The 15,264-nt window shown below is 49.5% G+C and overlaps 1 protein-coding gene across 1 annotated transcript in view; it reads left to right on the plus strand.

Annotated features, from left to right (window-relative positions):
- Positions 1–5,589: 5,589 nt before the first annotated feature.
- The window catches only part of SNTB1 (syntrophin beta 1), a 229,726-nt gene continuing 220,051 nt past the window's right edge, over positions 5,590–15,264 (plus strand). The window contains exon 1 of the mRNA XM_080802965.1: positions 5,590–6,336. Within this exon, the coding sequence (XP_080659091.1) occupies positions 5,787–6,336 (550 nt within the window). The 5' untranslated portion in view covers positions 5,590–5,786. The remainder of the gene's footprint in view (positions 6,337–15,264) is intronic.

A 15,264-nucleotide genomic window follows, 5' to 3' on the forward strand; every position in this document is an offset into this window, starting at 1 on the left:
CCCAAGGTTCCATTACAGCCGCAGCTAGAACAGAAGGAATGGGTGAGAAATCAGCCCGGGACGAAGGAGGATCTGTGCATAGCCATGCTGACGGACTCAAGAGTTCAGAGCAATGAGTTAACAGGGAGATGATGGAGGAGAACACTGCTATAGTAGGAGGGAGTAAACTGGGTGATGAGCAAAAACGGGCTGTCAGCTTGTGAGGCAGATCACGAGAGGAAGTTTCTCATGAGGTCAAGGGCAAATACAGGAGGATGACTCCGTAAAGGGAGTGGAGACACCATGGGAAAAAGTGAGTTTCCCTCATCGATAGACCTCTGATTCCAAAGGTTCTGAAAGTAATTTAATAACCAGCCTCTTTTGGAGGCTAAGGAGCAGCTTAGCAAGATCTGAAATAGTTATTTGAACTTTCCTGTCTATTTCATTTCCTATTATTTGAAAAATGTGTATGGAAGAAACTTTGATTTCTTATTCCTCTTGACCCTTGGACCAGGACATGATTTATGCCTACTTGGGCCAATTTGTGGCCTAATTAGGACGTGGAAGATTCTCTTGCCTACCGGGATTTCAGAGAGCCATTTTGTTCAATGTGTCTTTAATATAAGATCTAACTTACAGCTCACAGTTTTAAAAAGGATCAAATGTATAATCCCTTAGAAAAAATGCCTTAAATTTACATCATAGGTATTGAAAGACTGGGGTAAGGTCTGTTTCCCCGGCGGGTTGTTATGGAAGGAAAGTGAAGGGAGGAGAAGCTGGAAGATAAACATCGAAGTACTTTCAGCTCTGCCCGGGGCTAGCCCTGCTCCTCCTGAAAGGTCCCTGGTGTAGCACTCTGACCTCAGCGTGAGCAATCCCAGAACTCTCACGTGACCGCTGGCCGGCTGTACCCTGGGTGGTGGTCTATCTAGTTTACCGGGGACCCACCCAGAAAAGCCGGGCTCACGCAATAGACGGTGTTTGCCAACCTCCTTCAAGTTGATGATAGACCTGTTAGCCATCTGGGGCATACCAGAGAAGAAGGGACCTGCTCGGCCTTCTTTCTGCTCGGTGCCATCCCCCAGTCTCGGGGCTTCACCCTGGAAGTGAGACTCCCTAAGCTGCCGTTTCGATACGGCTGCTTGCCCTGATTCCACCCCCAGCGCGGCGGCCGGCTCCTTCTCCCCGTGTCCTCTGTGTTCATGACTGTCTTCCTGTCCGAATTATCTTTGCATCCCAGAGTGGGCCTCTGGCTGCCTCCTCGTACTCCACAAGCCTTTCGCCAATGGTACGGACATCTCTAGGCCTCCCCTTAGGAGTTTCTGCGTTTCGAGTATCCCTCTTGCAAACTCACCCTGTCTCTCTCTTTTTCACTCTCTCTCTCTCACTCTTGTTCCACTCTCTCATCTCTCCCCTCCCCCCGCCAGGTATCAAGCAGCTCTTTGTCTCCTCTTCTTTACTAGTCACCTTGTGCCCGCTGTCCATCCTGCATATTGGACAAATCTCCCTAAAGATGTTCTATCTGCCCTTTAGGAAACACGGCCAGAAATACAGTGATGATATTTTCCAAACCCAAATGTTGGGTCATGTGTTCAGCCCCATAGAAGTTTACTCAGGAGGTAACAGTAAGCAACATTTGAAATCAAGACCAACACTGACAATCCAAAGTGTTTCGCAGCTGAAGCTCAAAGAGGACAAGGAGGAAGGTCTGTTTTGCAATCCTCCAAGGCCCTACGTTGCGATCTGGTCCAGCCTCCCTCTCTGAACTTGCCCCTACCTCTCTCTTCCTCCCACAGGCTGCCCCAGCCACCCTGACCTCCTTCCGGTCCCATGAACCAGACAAGCTGGGTTCTGTCTCAGGTGCATTGTACTGGCACGTCCTTCTTCCTGGGATCTTTTCCCCTGGATCTTTGCAAGACTGCCCTCTTCTTACCATCCATGTCTCACTCCAAAGTCACCCCTTCCCAAAGGCTTTCCATAAGGGCACCACTCCCAGTCTCCTCATAGTCACTTGCCCTGATTATTCTTGCCTCTTTAACACACTGCTCTCATTTCTCTCCAGTGTTTACTTCTGCAAGAAAATATCTTACATGTTTGTAGTCTTTCTCTACATCCACTCTACCACCCACTACAGTGTAAGCTCCATAGGGCACACCTTTGCCAGTTTCTCTGCTCCCAGATGACAACACCTAGAGCACAGCCTGGGATTTGGTAGGTACACAGCCAAACTTTGTGGGATGGTTGGATGAACACACACTCTTCCTTGCCCCTGTACCCGTGGTGCTGGGCGGCTGAGGATTCTGTGACCCGCTCTTGCAAATCTACGTTCACACACGTCCTGGAGCAAAATGTACATCCCGCGAGGAAAGGGACCCACAGAGGAGGATCCCAGTTCTGGCTGGGTGGGAAATGAAAATCAGAAGTTTAGGCCAGAAGGCAGAAACAGAACAGGAGACAGAGCTAAGCAAAAGAAATCTGGTTTAAGGAAAAGGGGGTCAGGGAGCTTTACGTTTAATTTCAGGAATACGGAGTTGGACTGGCAGTCACGAGAGCCCAGTGACCACTTTGCCCCAAACCTACTCTGTGGCCTTGATTCCGTCATTGCTACACTCTGAGGTTCAGATGCCTTATAAAAGGAGGAAGCTGGAAACCTTTTCAGTACTTTCCAATGATCGTTCTTAAAAAAAAAGGGGGGGGGGATGTAGGAAGGGATCATCTGTCTAACGGCAAATATTAAGGAGCTACAGGGCCCTAGTCTCAAGTCCTGCGAAGAACTAAGAAATTGAGGAAAAATTGAGAATCTGAGTTGCCTATCAGAGGCCAGCGATGCAAAGGTATTTGAGGAATGAGATAGGACTTCTAGGCCTGTAAGACCACAAGAGTCACCAGCTTCAATTTATGAACATGTCTATGGTAAAATTTTTAAGAAAGGATCAATGAGGGAAGGGCAGAGTGGTGGCTAACCTTGGAAAGAGGGAGAGGCCGGAGGCAGGGGTGGGCACTACCCGTCTACACTCAGGGCAGCTAGGTGCTCCCTCCCAGTGGCAAGTCCGGCCTCACTGCAGGATGCACCCTACAGCTAACACGCCTGGAGTTTACAGGAGACTGTAGGACCATGGTTCAGGGTCCAGACTCTTCATATCTGGCTTCAGATCCTCATTGCCACTGACCAGCGACAGGCCCCGGCCAATTATTAAACCTGTATCTCTACTTGTTCACCCATGAAATGGGACCCCCCCCCCCCAAGAATCCCTGGGAGGATTAAATTCGTATGTGCAAATTGTGCAGAATAGGGGCTGTTTGGGTAATTCCACTGACAAAGCCACCTCTAGTTACCAAGTGCACCTCAGGCCTACTGATATTCAGGATTTGTCTCTCCTCCTTCAGATGCCGCTTTCAACAAGCTGCCTCCTTCTTCCCATGCAGGTTGGCTTACGCAGGAAAAAATGTGGTGATCACAGAGATTCTGAGAAAGTACTGTTCCAGAGCCTGTGGTATCTTATGGCAAATCAATAAGTCACCTAGAGTTGTGTCTGGGCTTCCCACATTGCTTGAGCAGAGGTAAGACCATGATGGAAATGGAGGGTATCAGTTTTGGTTTCTCAATCAGCACACTGGGGTTCTGGTGCCTAGCTCCTCCTCAATGTTTTGGGTTATCGCATAGACACCCAGGCTCTGATTTCCCTAAAGAGTGATAGGAGTGAATCCTCCGGCTCTAAAGCACAGGGCAGTCCCGACTGGTTTTCCCACCCCACAGTGGTATACCCTGTGGGCTCCGTGTCTCATCCTGTAGTTGCTGGCCCTGCAGCCGTGGGTACCTTTACAGGAAAGAACACAGATCTTGTAGAAGACTGGTGGATTAAAAATGTAGGAAAGGAGGGAGCTGCAAACAGAAGCATTAATCCAACGGTCTCCACTCACCTGCCTCCAGTGACTTCTTAAAAGAAGTCCAAATGTTTTCATGTCATCTGGGGACCCTGCCTGGGACTCCAGCTACCTTTTAGGGATTCATCTGAGTTTTAAAGAATTGTCAGTTACAAGTATGGGTCAGGGGCCCCTGGGTGGCTCAGTGGGTTAAAGCCTCTGCCTTGGCTCAGGTCATGATCCCAGGGTCCTGGGATCAAGCCCGCATCAGGCTCTCTGCTCAGCAGGGAGACTGCTTCCCCCCCCTCTCTCTGCCTTCTTGTGATCTCTGTCTGTCAAATAAATAAATAAAATCTTAAAAAAAGTGTGGGTCATTCTGGAAGGGTTAGAGTATGTTCAGTAATGTCGGTGGTGATACATGTCAGTGGGAATGTGTTTGAGAAGATTTCTTTCCTCTGGACACCTTGCTGGGTGGGGTTTACTTTAGGAATGAGCAGATTTGAGAGTTTTGTTTTGATTTTGGACAGAGGAGAGAAAGGTGTAAAGAAATGGGGGATTCAAGAAGGACTTAAAACTCTCTTGTTTTTATGGAATGGGCAAGCCCATGACACCTAACTATGGTGGGGGGAGAACCTAAGACGTTGAAGTACCAGGAGGACTCTGGGAGGTTCAGCTGTGCCACGGGTTATGTTGGCATTTCCGGATTGGCCTAGTCAGGTAACCAACAATTATCATCTTGTTCTCCCGGAAAAAATGCAGCCTGAGCTCCCAATAAGTAACCAGTGAAGGAACTTTTCAGATACAGTCCATTGGCACCGAGTTCTTAAATGGTGAACTTCCTATATTGGATCTTGGGAAAAAAAGAGAAAGTCCCAGGAAACATTTGGTATGGCACTGGTGGGGGAAAAGATAGGTCAGAACCACTGAGCATATTCTGTGTTGAAAGGCATCAGTTCCTGGGACCTGGGACAGACAGTGACCTGCTGAAAACCCCCACCAGCGCGGACCTCTCCAGAGATCGGGCCGAAAGATGTCCTGCATTGAAAGAGAGGAAGTTTCCGGTGGGCACTCGGGTTACGCTGACGCTTCACGCTGAGTTCTCAGGACAGCCTTCCCTCTTGACTCTCAGAGAACCCTGGGCCTCCGTCTGAGTCTACCTGGCAGTCCTCCCGCGAAGGAGAGACAGGTAAGAACTCAGCAGGAGAAGCCAAGCCTCGGTGGGAGGAAGTCAGCGTGAGGAGAGGGATATAGATAGAGTTGGGGGTTAGGACTAAGGGACAATCCAGCGGGGAGGTGGGGGGAGTGGAAGGGAAGGGGTCGGGGCGTCGAGGGAGGGGACCCAGGCAGGAGGAGCGGTCCCAGCAAGGGAGCGGTGTGGGCGCCGGCGGAGAAGGGAAAGCTCGAGAGGAGAGGGCCGTGCTGGGAGGGCAGCGGGCGCGAGGAAGCCGTCCCTGCCGCGCCGTGGGCTCCCGGGAGCGCGGCGGCGGGGGTCTGAGCCCGCGAGCGGCGAGGGAGCCGGAGCGCCGGGGCTGCGGCGGCTGGAACAGGTGAGCGGCCGCGGGGCCGCGGGCCCCGCCCCTCCCCGCGGGCGTGCCTCCTCCTCCCCGCCCTCCCCGCGCGGAGCTGCGGCGCGGCTCCCCTCGGTTTAGGCTTTTGCAACTGGCGCCTGGCTTGCTTTTTTTTTTTCTCCCCTCCCCTGAGTCTGTCTGTCCTTCTTTTAGGTCGCTCCACCCCGCCCAGGATCAGGCGAGGGGGAAAGGGCCGGGCTGCGGCTGCCAACTCGCGGCGAGCGCGCGTGCGAACTCCCGGAGCGGCGTCCCGCGCCCGGCCTCCTCCCTGCGGGGCGCGCGCTCCCCGCTCCCCGGGCCCGCGGCCTCCCCCGCAGCCCTTCCCCACTTTTCCCCCCTTTGGCAATCACATGGCATTTTAAGAATGCCGGAAAGATGGCGGTAGCGGCGGCGGCGGCGGCGGCGGGGCCGAGCGGCGGGGGAGGCGGCCGGGCGCAGCGGAGCGGGCTGCTGGAAGTTTTGGTGCGGGATCGCTGGCACAAAGTTCTGGTGAACTTGAGCGAGGACGCCCTGGTTCTGAGCTGCGAGGAGGGCGCCGCGGCGTACAACGGCATCGGCACCGCCACCAATGGCTCTTTCTGCAGGGGCGCCGGCGGCGCGCAGCCCCCGGACTCGCCCGCTGGGGTCCGCACCGCCTTCACCGACCTGCCGGAGCAGGTGCCCGAGTCCATCTCCAACCAGAAGCGCGGCGTGAAGGTGCTGAAGCAGGAGCTGGGCGGGCTGGGCATCAGCATCAAGGGGGGTAAGGAGAACAAGATGCCCATCCTCATCAGCAAGATCTTCAAGGGGCTGGCGGCGGACCAGACCCAAGCCCTGTACGTGGGCGACGCCATCCTGTCCGTGAACGGGGCCGACCTGCGGGACGCCACCCACGACGAGGCGGTGCAGGCGCTCAAGCGCGCCGGCAAAGAGGTGCTGCTGGAAGGTAAGGGGTTAACGCCGCGCGGGCCGCGCACACACCCCCTCACCCTCCCATCGCACCCTCACGCTCACCCAGGTGCCGGCACCACGCGGGGGCCCGGCGTGGGGGGCGGTGGCGGGGAGTTGGGACAACTTTAACCCACCTGGGGGGCAACTTGTCGCTACCCTAGAGTCGCTGCGGGCTTGGACCCAGCAGGGGTGTGTGCAGAGGCTCGGCGAGCAGGGTTTCTTGAGCTACGTGGCAGGCGCAGTGTCAGATGCTTAGGGCACCGTGCGTCATTTTTACCCGCGGATAATCCGAGGGTAGCGTAGGGGCGGGGAAGTGGCACTGGAGAGGAAGGGCAGCCGTCCGCGCTGCGGTGAGGGCTCCCTGAATAATCGCAACTCTTAGTTTTCCGCTTGGGCACCATGTTCTCCTCAGAAGCCTGGGCAATCCGTTTAAAAAGGTTCAGTCCTAAAGAAGACAGAGAGAAGTGGCACTGTTTGAACGCTAAAATTTAGCCCATCATCCTTCTGGACTTTCCTCCTCTCGGATTGGAACCCGGGGTTATGCTGGCGAGTTGTGCCCTGAGCTGGGAAGTATTTTGCAGCTTTACGCAGAAGTTCCCTTTTGGTGCCAGGTGTTTGGCCGGTCAGTCTGGATTCCAGGCTGCTCTGGGTGGAGGGTTGCTGAAGCAGTTTTTCTGCCTGCCTTTTCCCGGGATTTTTCCCTAGTGGGGTGGAAACAGTTTTGCATTTGTAAACAGTTTCCCCTGAGTGTGAGGCTTCTAAGAATGGACTTTCTTGAGATCCTGGGTGCATAGCCTCCTAATTTTTCAAGTGGAGAGAATAAGTAGCCGTGGTTTTGTAGCCTTTTGCGATTATGTGCAGAAAGGCAGTAGGGTATTAAGTGGATAATCACTCTCGTTTCCCACCTCATCTGTATTTCTTACTTGGTATCTGCCTCCCTGGCCCATAACTTAATTTGTACAAACCTCTAGTCAGTACAAATATCATGTAATTATTTTTGTCTATTTATTCAACTTCCCCTCACTGTAGGTGGAGTTGTCTGGGGTCTTTTATTTAGTTATGGTTCATTTCCCTTGAGTTGATTTGCGTCCTGAGTGAATAAATCAATGAACCCATAGCCATGGAAACAAGAGTGTTTCAACTCAGATCTTGTAAACTGGTGGTTGATTTAAATCCTAAATTAAGGACTTAGGTCAACTTCCTGCTTACCAGATGTGGTGCTGGTGTGTGAAACTGAGAAAAGTTCAGAGTTGGGAAACCAGCTTTGTTACATGTGACAGCTGATGCAACACATGGTGTCTGCCTCCTGTTTGGAATACAGAGGGCACCCCCCCCCCCCAACACACACACACCTTTATTTATCTAGAGGATTTGTGATGTCTTCATATTTAATTGCTACCCTGGATCCAGAAACTGGAGGGCTATTTGCTTTGGCTTGATGATTAACATAAGTAAACAGAAAAAAGTTTTCGTGACTCAAGTGTGTGTTGGTTTGTGTGACAAGGGGCAGGTGGGATCTGGGGCAAGTGTAGTTTGGAGTATAAACCGCTGGGCCACCTGCTTAGCTTGCAATGTTTACTATAAACTATCAGAGGACCAGGAGCCAAAAAGCAGGTCAGTTCTGTTTCAAGGCACTGCCCTATTATGTCTTTTCTTTTCCTTGGTTTCAATTTAATAAATAATGACTTAGCAAAGAGATAAAAATACCTCTCAAAAAGAGGAAGGTAAGGTGATTCCCTGCAGTTGAAAATAAAGAAAAAGAATCAGTTATGTGACTTTACAGATGCAGCAACTGAAGAGTGAGTTTTGTAAAAGCCTCTCATGTGACATTCTTGCAACACGTCGTGCTGTGTTGCAGACAGGACCTCTGGGGGAAGGCCTGAGAGCCTCCTAGACATGAACCCCCTGGGCTTGGGGCAGCAGTCTTACCCCTTATCCCCAGCCTGTGTTTTCAGAGATCAACCGCAATCTAGAGAAACAAATAGAGGCCCCCCTTGAAACAGTGTCTCTCGTTCTGAGTTCCAGTGTTGGTTCTAAATGCAGTAGGAGAGATCATATACCATGGAAGCAAGGATCACACATCTCTTTTGTAGCTTAAGACATGGATTCCCAACTGAAGGGGCATATCAGAACCACCGGAAGGGCTTTCTAAAATCACATACCTTCTTGCCTGTATTCTGAGGTGCAATCTCGATGGCTGAATTTCTACCTAGGAGTGGCTTTGTAGATGTCATCAGCTGGGACGGGAGGCGTAGGGAGATGTTTTAAAGATATGTTTATATGGAAAATGCAAGTTTTTAAACTTAGACTGGTCTTGTTTTGTTTTGTTTTGTTTTGTTTTGTTTTGTTTTGTTTTGTTGTTGTTCTGGAGCGGATTTGGTGGGGGTTTTTTGGTTTTGTTTTTTTTGTTTTTTGTTTTTTGAGCCCGCCGGCAGCCAATACACACCCCATTCCGTGACGTGCGCCCTCTAGTGGAGAATCAACACCACTGCTAATGGAACACCCTGAAATGAAAAGCTGAACCGCAAGTTTCCAAGCCTGCGTTCTAGTTGCAGTCTGTCACAGAGTTATCTTAACCTCGTTGAGCTTTCGTGTCTCCGGAAAAATGGGAGTAAGAAAACTCGGCTGGACATTCCTGCTTTACAGGGCTGCTGTATGGAAGAGAATCTGAGAGTAAAAGAAAAAAAAAGAACATGTATCAAGTGGCTGCTGTGATTAGTTATAATTACATGAAACGAAGCTGAAATTGTCCCTCCCGAGGGATAGTCCATTCCTCATACTGTGCTAGGGTTTATAGTTCTTATTTTTAGTATACTTTATATTATTATTATTATTATGTAACTGTAATGTTAGGAGACCATTCCTCTGTGGGAAGGGAATCATGGCAACAGCTAACATTTCTTGAGCATTTTTATGTGCCAGGCTTTCCTTGCATTTGCTCCTTACGCTTTCTGTAACTCTGTGAGGCCAGTACTGTTGTTACCTTTTACTGATGAGGAAACAACATTATAGATAGACAGTGGGTTGTTTTTAAAGTAACACCGGGAGGAAGCTTCCAGGTCTGTCAGACTCCAGAGCTCATCCCTGTAACTTCCGGGTGAAACTGATCCTCCGAGCTTCTCCTTCGATGGTGTACTTAACTCCGTTGAAGTTTCTTCAGTTCTTGGGCTCAGGATGTTCTTCCCCACTTCTCATATATGCTGAAATGCTCGAGACAGCCTTGAGCAGGAGAAGCAATTGTGTGGGCTACACAAAAGGGAGGGACAGGGAAGAGGATTGGGTCTAAAAACCTTAAGGCATCGAGTGCCTGGCTCTCCAAAGGGAGCTGCTGCCACAATAGGGCCATTTTGGAAAGAGGCAGGGTCTTTGTCATTGATCACCTGGCTTGCGAGGAGATTACGTTGTAATTCAAGCTGAAAATACAGTGTGAATATACTGTGCCAGTGAAGTCGGTGTTTAACCAGATAGTCATCAAAGTTAAGACCAGACGTCTTTAGATTATGAACTCATTTCCCATTTGGGGGAGTAGGGGCAGGGACCTTGTATTCAGCCATGGAGATATGGAACCCCATACCGCGGGGGGACACCGGGTACACAGAATACAGAGTGAATGGCCCCCTGTGGAGTGGAGCTGGGCACAGCTGCATAAATATCCCGGTAGTTCTGAGTCAGGGGTGGGATGAGGTTTTTTGCCCTTACATTGATAGCAAAACAGTAATTTGGAATCTGTCAACATTTTTGTAACTGAAACTACAATAAAGTTAGTTTCTCCATAACTTTGTCCAGATTGGAGAGTGCAGAATGTTCTGGAAGACTCATACTGGGGTAGGGAAGGTGGGAGTGGGTGGTGAAGAGAATCTTATCTGGGTCCAGAAGGTATCCTAGGGAGCTGGATCAGAAGAAGTCGAAATTCAAAGGAGAAGGTCAGAGACTCTTGTTGACAGGAACCCTGTCCATCAAAGCTCCTCCCCCAGCACTGCTCCCAGGAATGCCTGGCTGCTGAGATCATCTAAAATGTCACTTGCACCGTCAGTTCCTTTAGTGGTAGAAGTAGGGATGGCAGGGCAGGGAGATGGGGTGCAAGGCAGAGGCAGTGGTTTGGTTGGCATGAAATCTCAGGATTGGACAAGAATTTGTATTTTATAGGATCTTAGTTTACTTAAGGTACAGGATCTTTTTTTTTTTTTTTTTTAAAGATTGTACTTATTTTTTGAGAGAGAGAGCATGAGCTGGAGGAGGGAGAGGAAAAAGCAGGCTCCCGGCTGAGCAGGGATCCCCCCCAACCTGGGGCTCGATCCCAGGATTCAGATCATAACCTGAGCAGATTTCAGACTCTTAACGAACTGAGCCACCCCGGCGCCCCTGGGATGTACAGATTATTAAAGAATATCCAAGAACTGTGGAATTTAGAGTCTTGAAACTCGGGCTCTTACATTTTAACTAGCAGTTACTCTTTTCACAAGATGCTTTTTCTTGTTGGACCTTGATTTTCTTCATTGGGAAGCTAGGGAGCTAAGTGAAGCCATCATTAAACCTTATTTCACTTTACATCCTGTAAATTCAGACCCAACACCCTTTTTTTTCCCCCAAAGATTTTATTTATTTATTTGACAGTGAGAAAGAGAGGGAGAGACAGAGCACAAGCAGGGGGAGTGGCAGACAGAGGGAGAAGGAGAAGCAGGCTCCCCACTCAGACATGGGGCTTGATCCCAGGACTCTGGGATCATGACTTGAGCCGAAGGCAGAGGCTTTAACCCACTGAGCCACCCAGGCGCCTGACCCTCCCCTCTCTTGATGAGCCAGTATTCTATAAGAACGCTGATTCTGGGGACGCCTGGCTGGTGCAGTCAGTTAAGCGTTCACCTCCTGGTTTTCAGCTCAGAATGTGATCTCAGGGTCATGACCTTGAGCCCTGTGTCAGGCTTTGTGCTCAGGAAGGAGCCTGCTTCAGATTCTCTCTCCCTCTCCCTCTGCCCCTCCTGCTCGTGCACTCTCTCTCTCTCTCTCAAATAAATAAATAGATGTTTAAGAAAAAGAATGCTGATTCTGCTTTGCCCCTCTATACAGTAGTCCCCCTTATACGGGGTTTTGCTTTTCCATGGTTTCAGTTTCCCGAGGTTCACCGCAACTTGGAAAGCAGGCAATCCCCACTCTGAGAAATACTCAGAAGGTCACTGTAGCCTAATGCTCTGTCACAGTGCCTGTGTCACTCCCCCAGCTTCACCTCCTCGCCTAGGCCTCTTATCATCTGCCCTCATCATGGGAAGGGCCAGTACAAGACAGTAAGATATTTTGAGAGAGAGAGAGGCCACAGTCACAGAACTTTTATGACAGTATATTGTTATAATTGTGCTATTTTATTGGTTATTGTTGGTGCTAACTAACTTATTTTTACTGCCTGTTTCATAAATTAAACCTTACCATAGGTATATTTGTATAGAAAAAAACCGTAGTATATCTAGGGGTCAGTAGTACTGTCTGTGGATTTAGGCAGGCAGCCCCTGGAGGTCTCGGACGGTATCCTCTGTAGGACCCTGTGGTGCCTACCATCTTGCAGACTCTTTACATATGTAATAAAAGCTAACATTTATATATTCCTTCCATCACACGAGATGCTGTTCTAAATGCTTTACGTGGACTAAATCATTGGATTCTCACAGTCACCCAAAACTATTTCCAGATGAGAAGACTGAGGCACAGATCATCGAAGTTATTTGCTAAAAAAACACAGGGAATAAGTTCCAATGCTGAGATCCAAACACAGACCTTATCGCTTTGAAGCCTCATGAACAGCCTTATGCGAGAAGCAGATTAGGGACGCATATCCCCCGTTTGTTGATTAGGAGAGTGAAGCTCTGAGAGGTCCCAGGATTTGTCCAATTCAGGTCTTATCCTTTCTTGTCTAGTATATTCATTTTCTATTGCTGCTCTAACAAATTACCCAAAACCTTAGTAAATTAAAACACAAATTTATTATTTTACAGTTTTCTAAAGTCAGAAGTCTGATGCAGATCTCACTGAGCTAACTTCAAGGTGTCCACAGCGCTGTATTCCTTTCTGGAGCCCCTAAGAGAGAATCTGTCCCCTTGCTTTTTCCACAAGCTTCTAGAGACCACTCAGATGCGTTGACTCATGACTCCCTTACATTTTAAGCCTGTGGTGGCAACTTGAGTCTTTCCCACATCAAAACACTCCAACCAGGGTGCCTGGGTGGCTCAGTCAGTTAAACATCTGCCTTCAGTTCAGGCACAATCTCCGGGTCCTGGGATCGAGCCCCACATTGGGGCTTCCTGCCCAGCAGGGAGTCTGCTTCTCTCCTCTCTCTCTCCACCCCCACCCCTCCCCACCACTTGTTCTCTCTTTCTTCAAATATATAAATAAAATCTTAAAAAAAATACCACTTCAACCTTTATTCTGCCTCCTTCTTGCATTTTTAAGGACTTGTGATTACGTCAGTCATACCTAGATGGTCCGGATAATTTCCCTTCTTAAAATATATTTTAGGGTGCCTGGGTGGCTCCGTGGGTTAATCCTCTGCCTTCAGCTCAGGTCATGATCTCAGGGTCCTGGGATTGAGTCCCGTATAGGGCGCTCTGCTCAGCAGGGGGCCTGCTTCTCCCCCATGGCTCTCTGCCTGCCTCTCTGCCTACTTGTGATCGCTCTCTGTCAAATAAATAAAATCTTAAAAATATATATATTTTAAACTATAACTTACCTGATTAGCAACCTTAATTCACTTTGCAGCCTTCCTCTTTGCCAGGCAAGGTAACCTATGGTTGGGATCTGGAGCCTAGGAGGTGTGCATCTTGGGGGTGGCGGAAGGGGGCATTTTTCTGCATATTACGTCTGGTTTGCTGAAATGGTAATGGTAGAGAGTTCCCAGGTAGCTCTTCAGGAATGTCCTCCACCACGGTAAACAGTCCTGTCCTGTCACGTGGCAGAGGAGTTCCTCATTCATTCATTCACTCATTTGCCTAACAGGTAACTTACTGAGTGTCCTCTCTGTGCCATAGACCCCTAGAGCTTGCCCGTGACAGACAATATCACAGTGACCGACGCAGATAAACCCCAAGAGGCAGCTCCAGGATGCAGTGGAAAGTGCTACGTCACGGGCGTCATGGGATGCTGTGCGAGCCTCGGAAGGGCATCCGGCCCATTCTTGGACAGGGCTGTGGAAGGCGCAGGTCTCAAGGCAGCCCGACAAAGAGCTTGGCTCTCAGCTGTAGCTCCGTGTGGGTAGGTGGGGGGAGTGTGGCCTTCTGGCCTTGCTAAAGGGCAAGAATGGGAAAAAAAAAGACCGGAGAACCGCGGCTTCTAGGCCTTGTTACAGAGTTAGATTTCCTTCTCAGGGTGAAGTGTGCGAAGCAGGGAAATGTCATGCTGAGTTTCACATTTCAAGAAGTGCAAGGTAGGCGAGGCTCTCTTGAGGTGACCCAGCCTCACGGGCCCAGCCAGCAGCCCGGGGTTCAGACGCTCGACCCTGACTTGTCCTTAGGAAGGAGCCCCCTCCGCCACGGGGCTTAGGTTTGTAAAAGTGGCTTCCCGCACATTATGATTTTGCCACCAGGTCAACCCTCTGTGGATGATTGGACTGGGGGAATGACCCCCCGTTTTTGTAGAGGAGGAAGATGGAAGTTGGAGATGAGGTGACTGGTTCAAGGTTACATTGTAAATGGGGGAGCTGGACATCGGATTCTCTCACACCCGCCAGGCTCTAACTACTGCTCGAGACATCGTGTCGAGACGTTGTACAGTGGACGAAAGGAAGTCTGACAGGTGTCAGGCAATGACCTCTGATTCTGGGGAGTTGACGGTTACTGAGGAGGTGGGGCATTTGAGGCTGATGGTGAATTTCTTGAGATTCATCATAGAAAGGGTGTGATTTTTTTTACCCCAGCCTGTGTGGCATAGTACGCGGCAATGGATTAGGCTGATTGTAAAATGTCTTGGGAAGGAAAACAATAGAGGACAGAAGGGAGGAGGAAAGGAAGGAGAGAGTCAGTGGGGGAGTAAGGGAGGGAGAAGGGGAAGGAAGGACAGAAAGGAAGGAGGGAAGGAGGGAAGGGCAGAGGGAAAGTACTTTGGGGACCTGGTGACCTCTTCTGATGACTCCCATCCTCCAGTACTCAGTGCCGTTGGACTGTGGTAGTGATACACTTTCAGCATCGATAATGAAAACTCTATCCGGGGCTGTAGCGAAGAATACAGAAGCCACTTTATAGCCTGGGAAGCACTTACTTAACACAGACCAGTCTTGAAAGGCAAAAGAGGAGCCAGACATGATTTTTAAAAGTTATTGGAAAATGTAATTATCCTTTTAATGTTGTATTTATAACCACCTTTCCTCTGCCCCCCTGTGGCTCAGGGACCTACAAGTCTGAATAGGTAAGAACACTTTGCACCTAGGGAGATGAAAACTGCTTAGATATTTTAATTGTCTTTTTTTTTTTTTTTAAAGCTGATGTATCAGCCTGAAAATTCAGACCATATTCCTTATGTGAAGCGGATCAGGACTGTCCTTCAGTTTCATACTTCTGCCGTGGAGGGAAATGCTTTTCACGTTCCGTGGTGCATTGTAGCACTCACCCCATGGAGTGTGTATTAAAAATAACTCACTGCACACAGCTCCACGTTTGTGAAAGGCATCTAGCTGAAGCTACCAGTGGTCTGTTTGGTGAAGGGAAATTATTCTCCGGCAGCTAGTGGCCTACTAAGAATTCTATTGCAAATGATGCATTTCAAAGCAGTTAATGTTAAAGAAAAGCCAGAATTTCCCCCGTATTTATACCAAATGTTTTATATACCAGACCTCATTACCCACTTCACTGGCTTTGGTCTATAATAATCACTTGCCTTTAGCTCCGGCCTGCAGAATGCGACTCCAGAGAAAATATGTAACACCACGAAGTAGTGTCCTAACAGA

Source organism: Martes martes, assembly GCF_963455335.1.
Source record: "Martes martes genome assembly, chromosome: 4".
NCBI lineage: Eukaryota > Metazoa > Chordata > Mammalia > Carnivora > Mustelidae > Martes > Martes martes.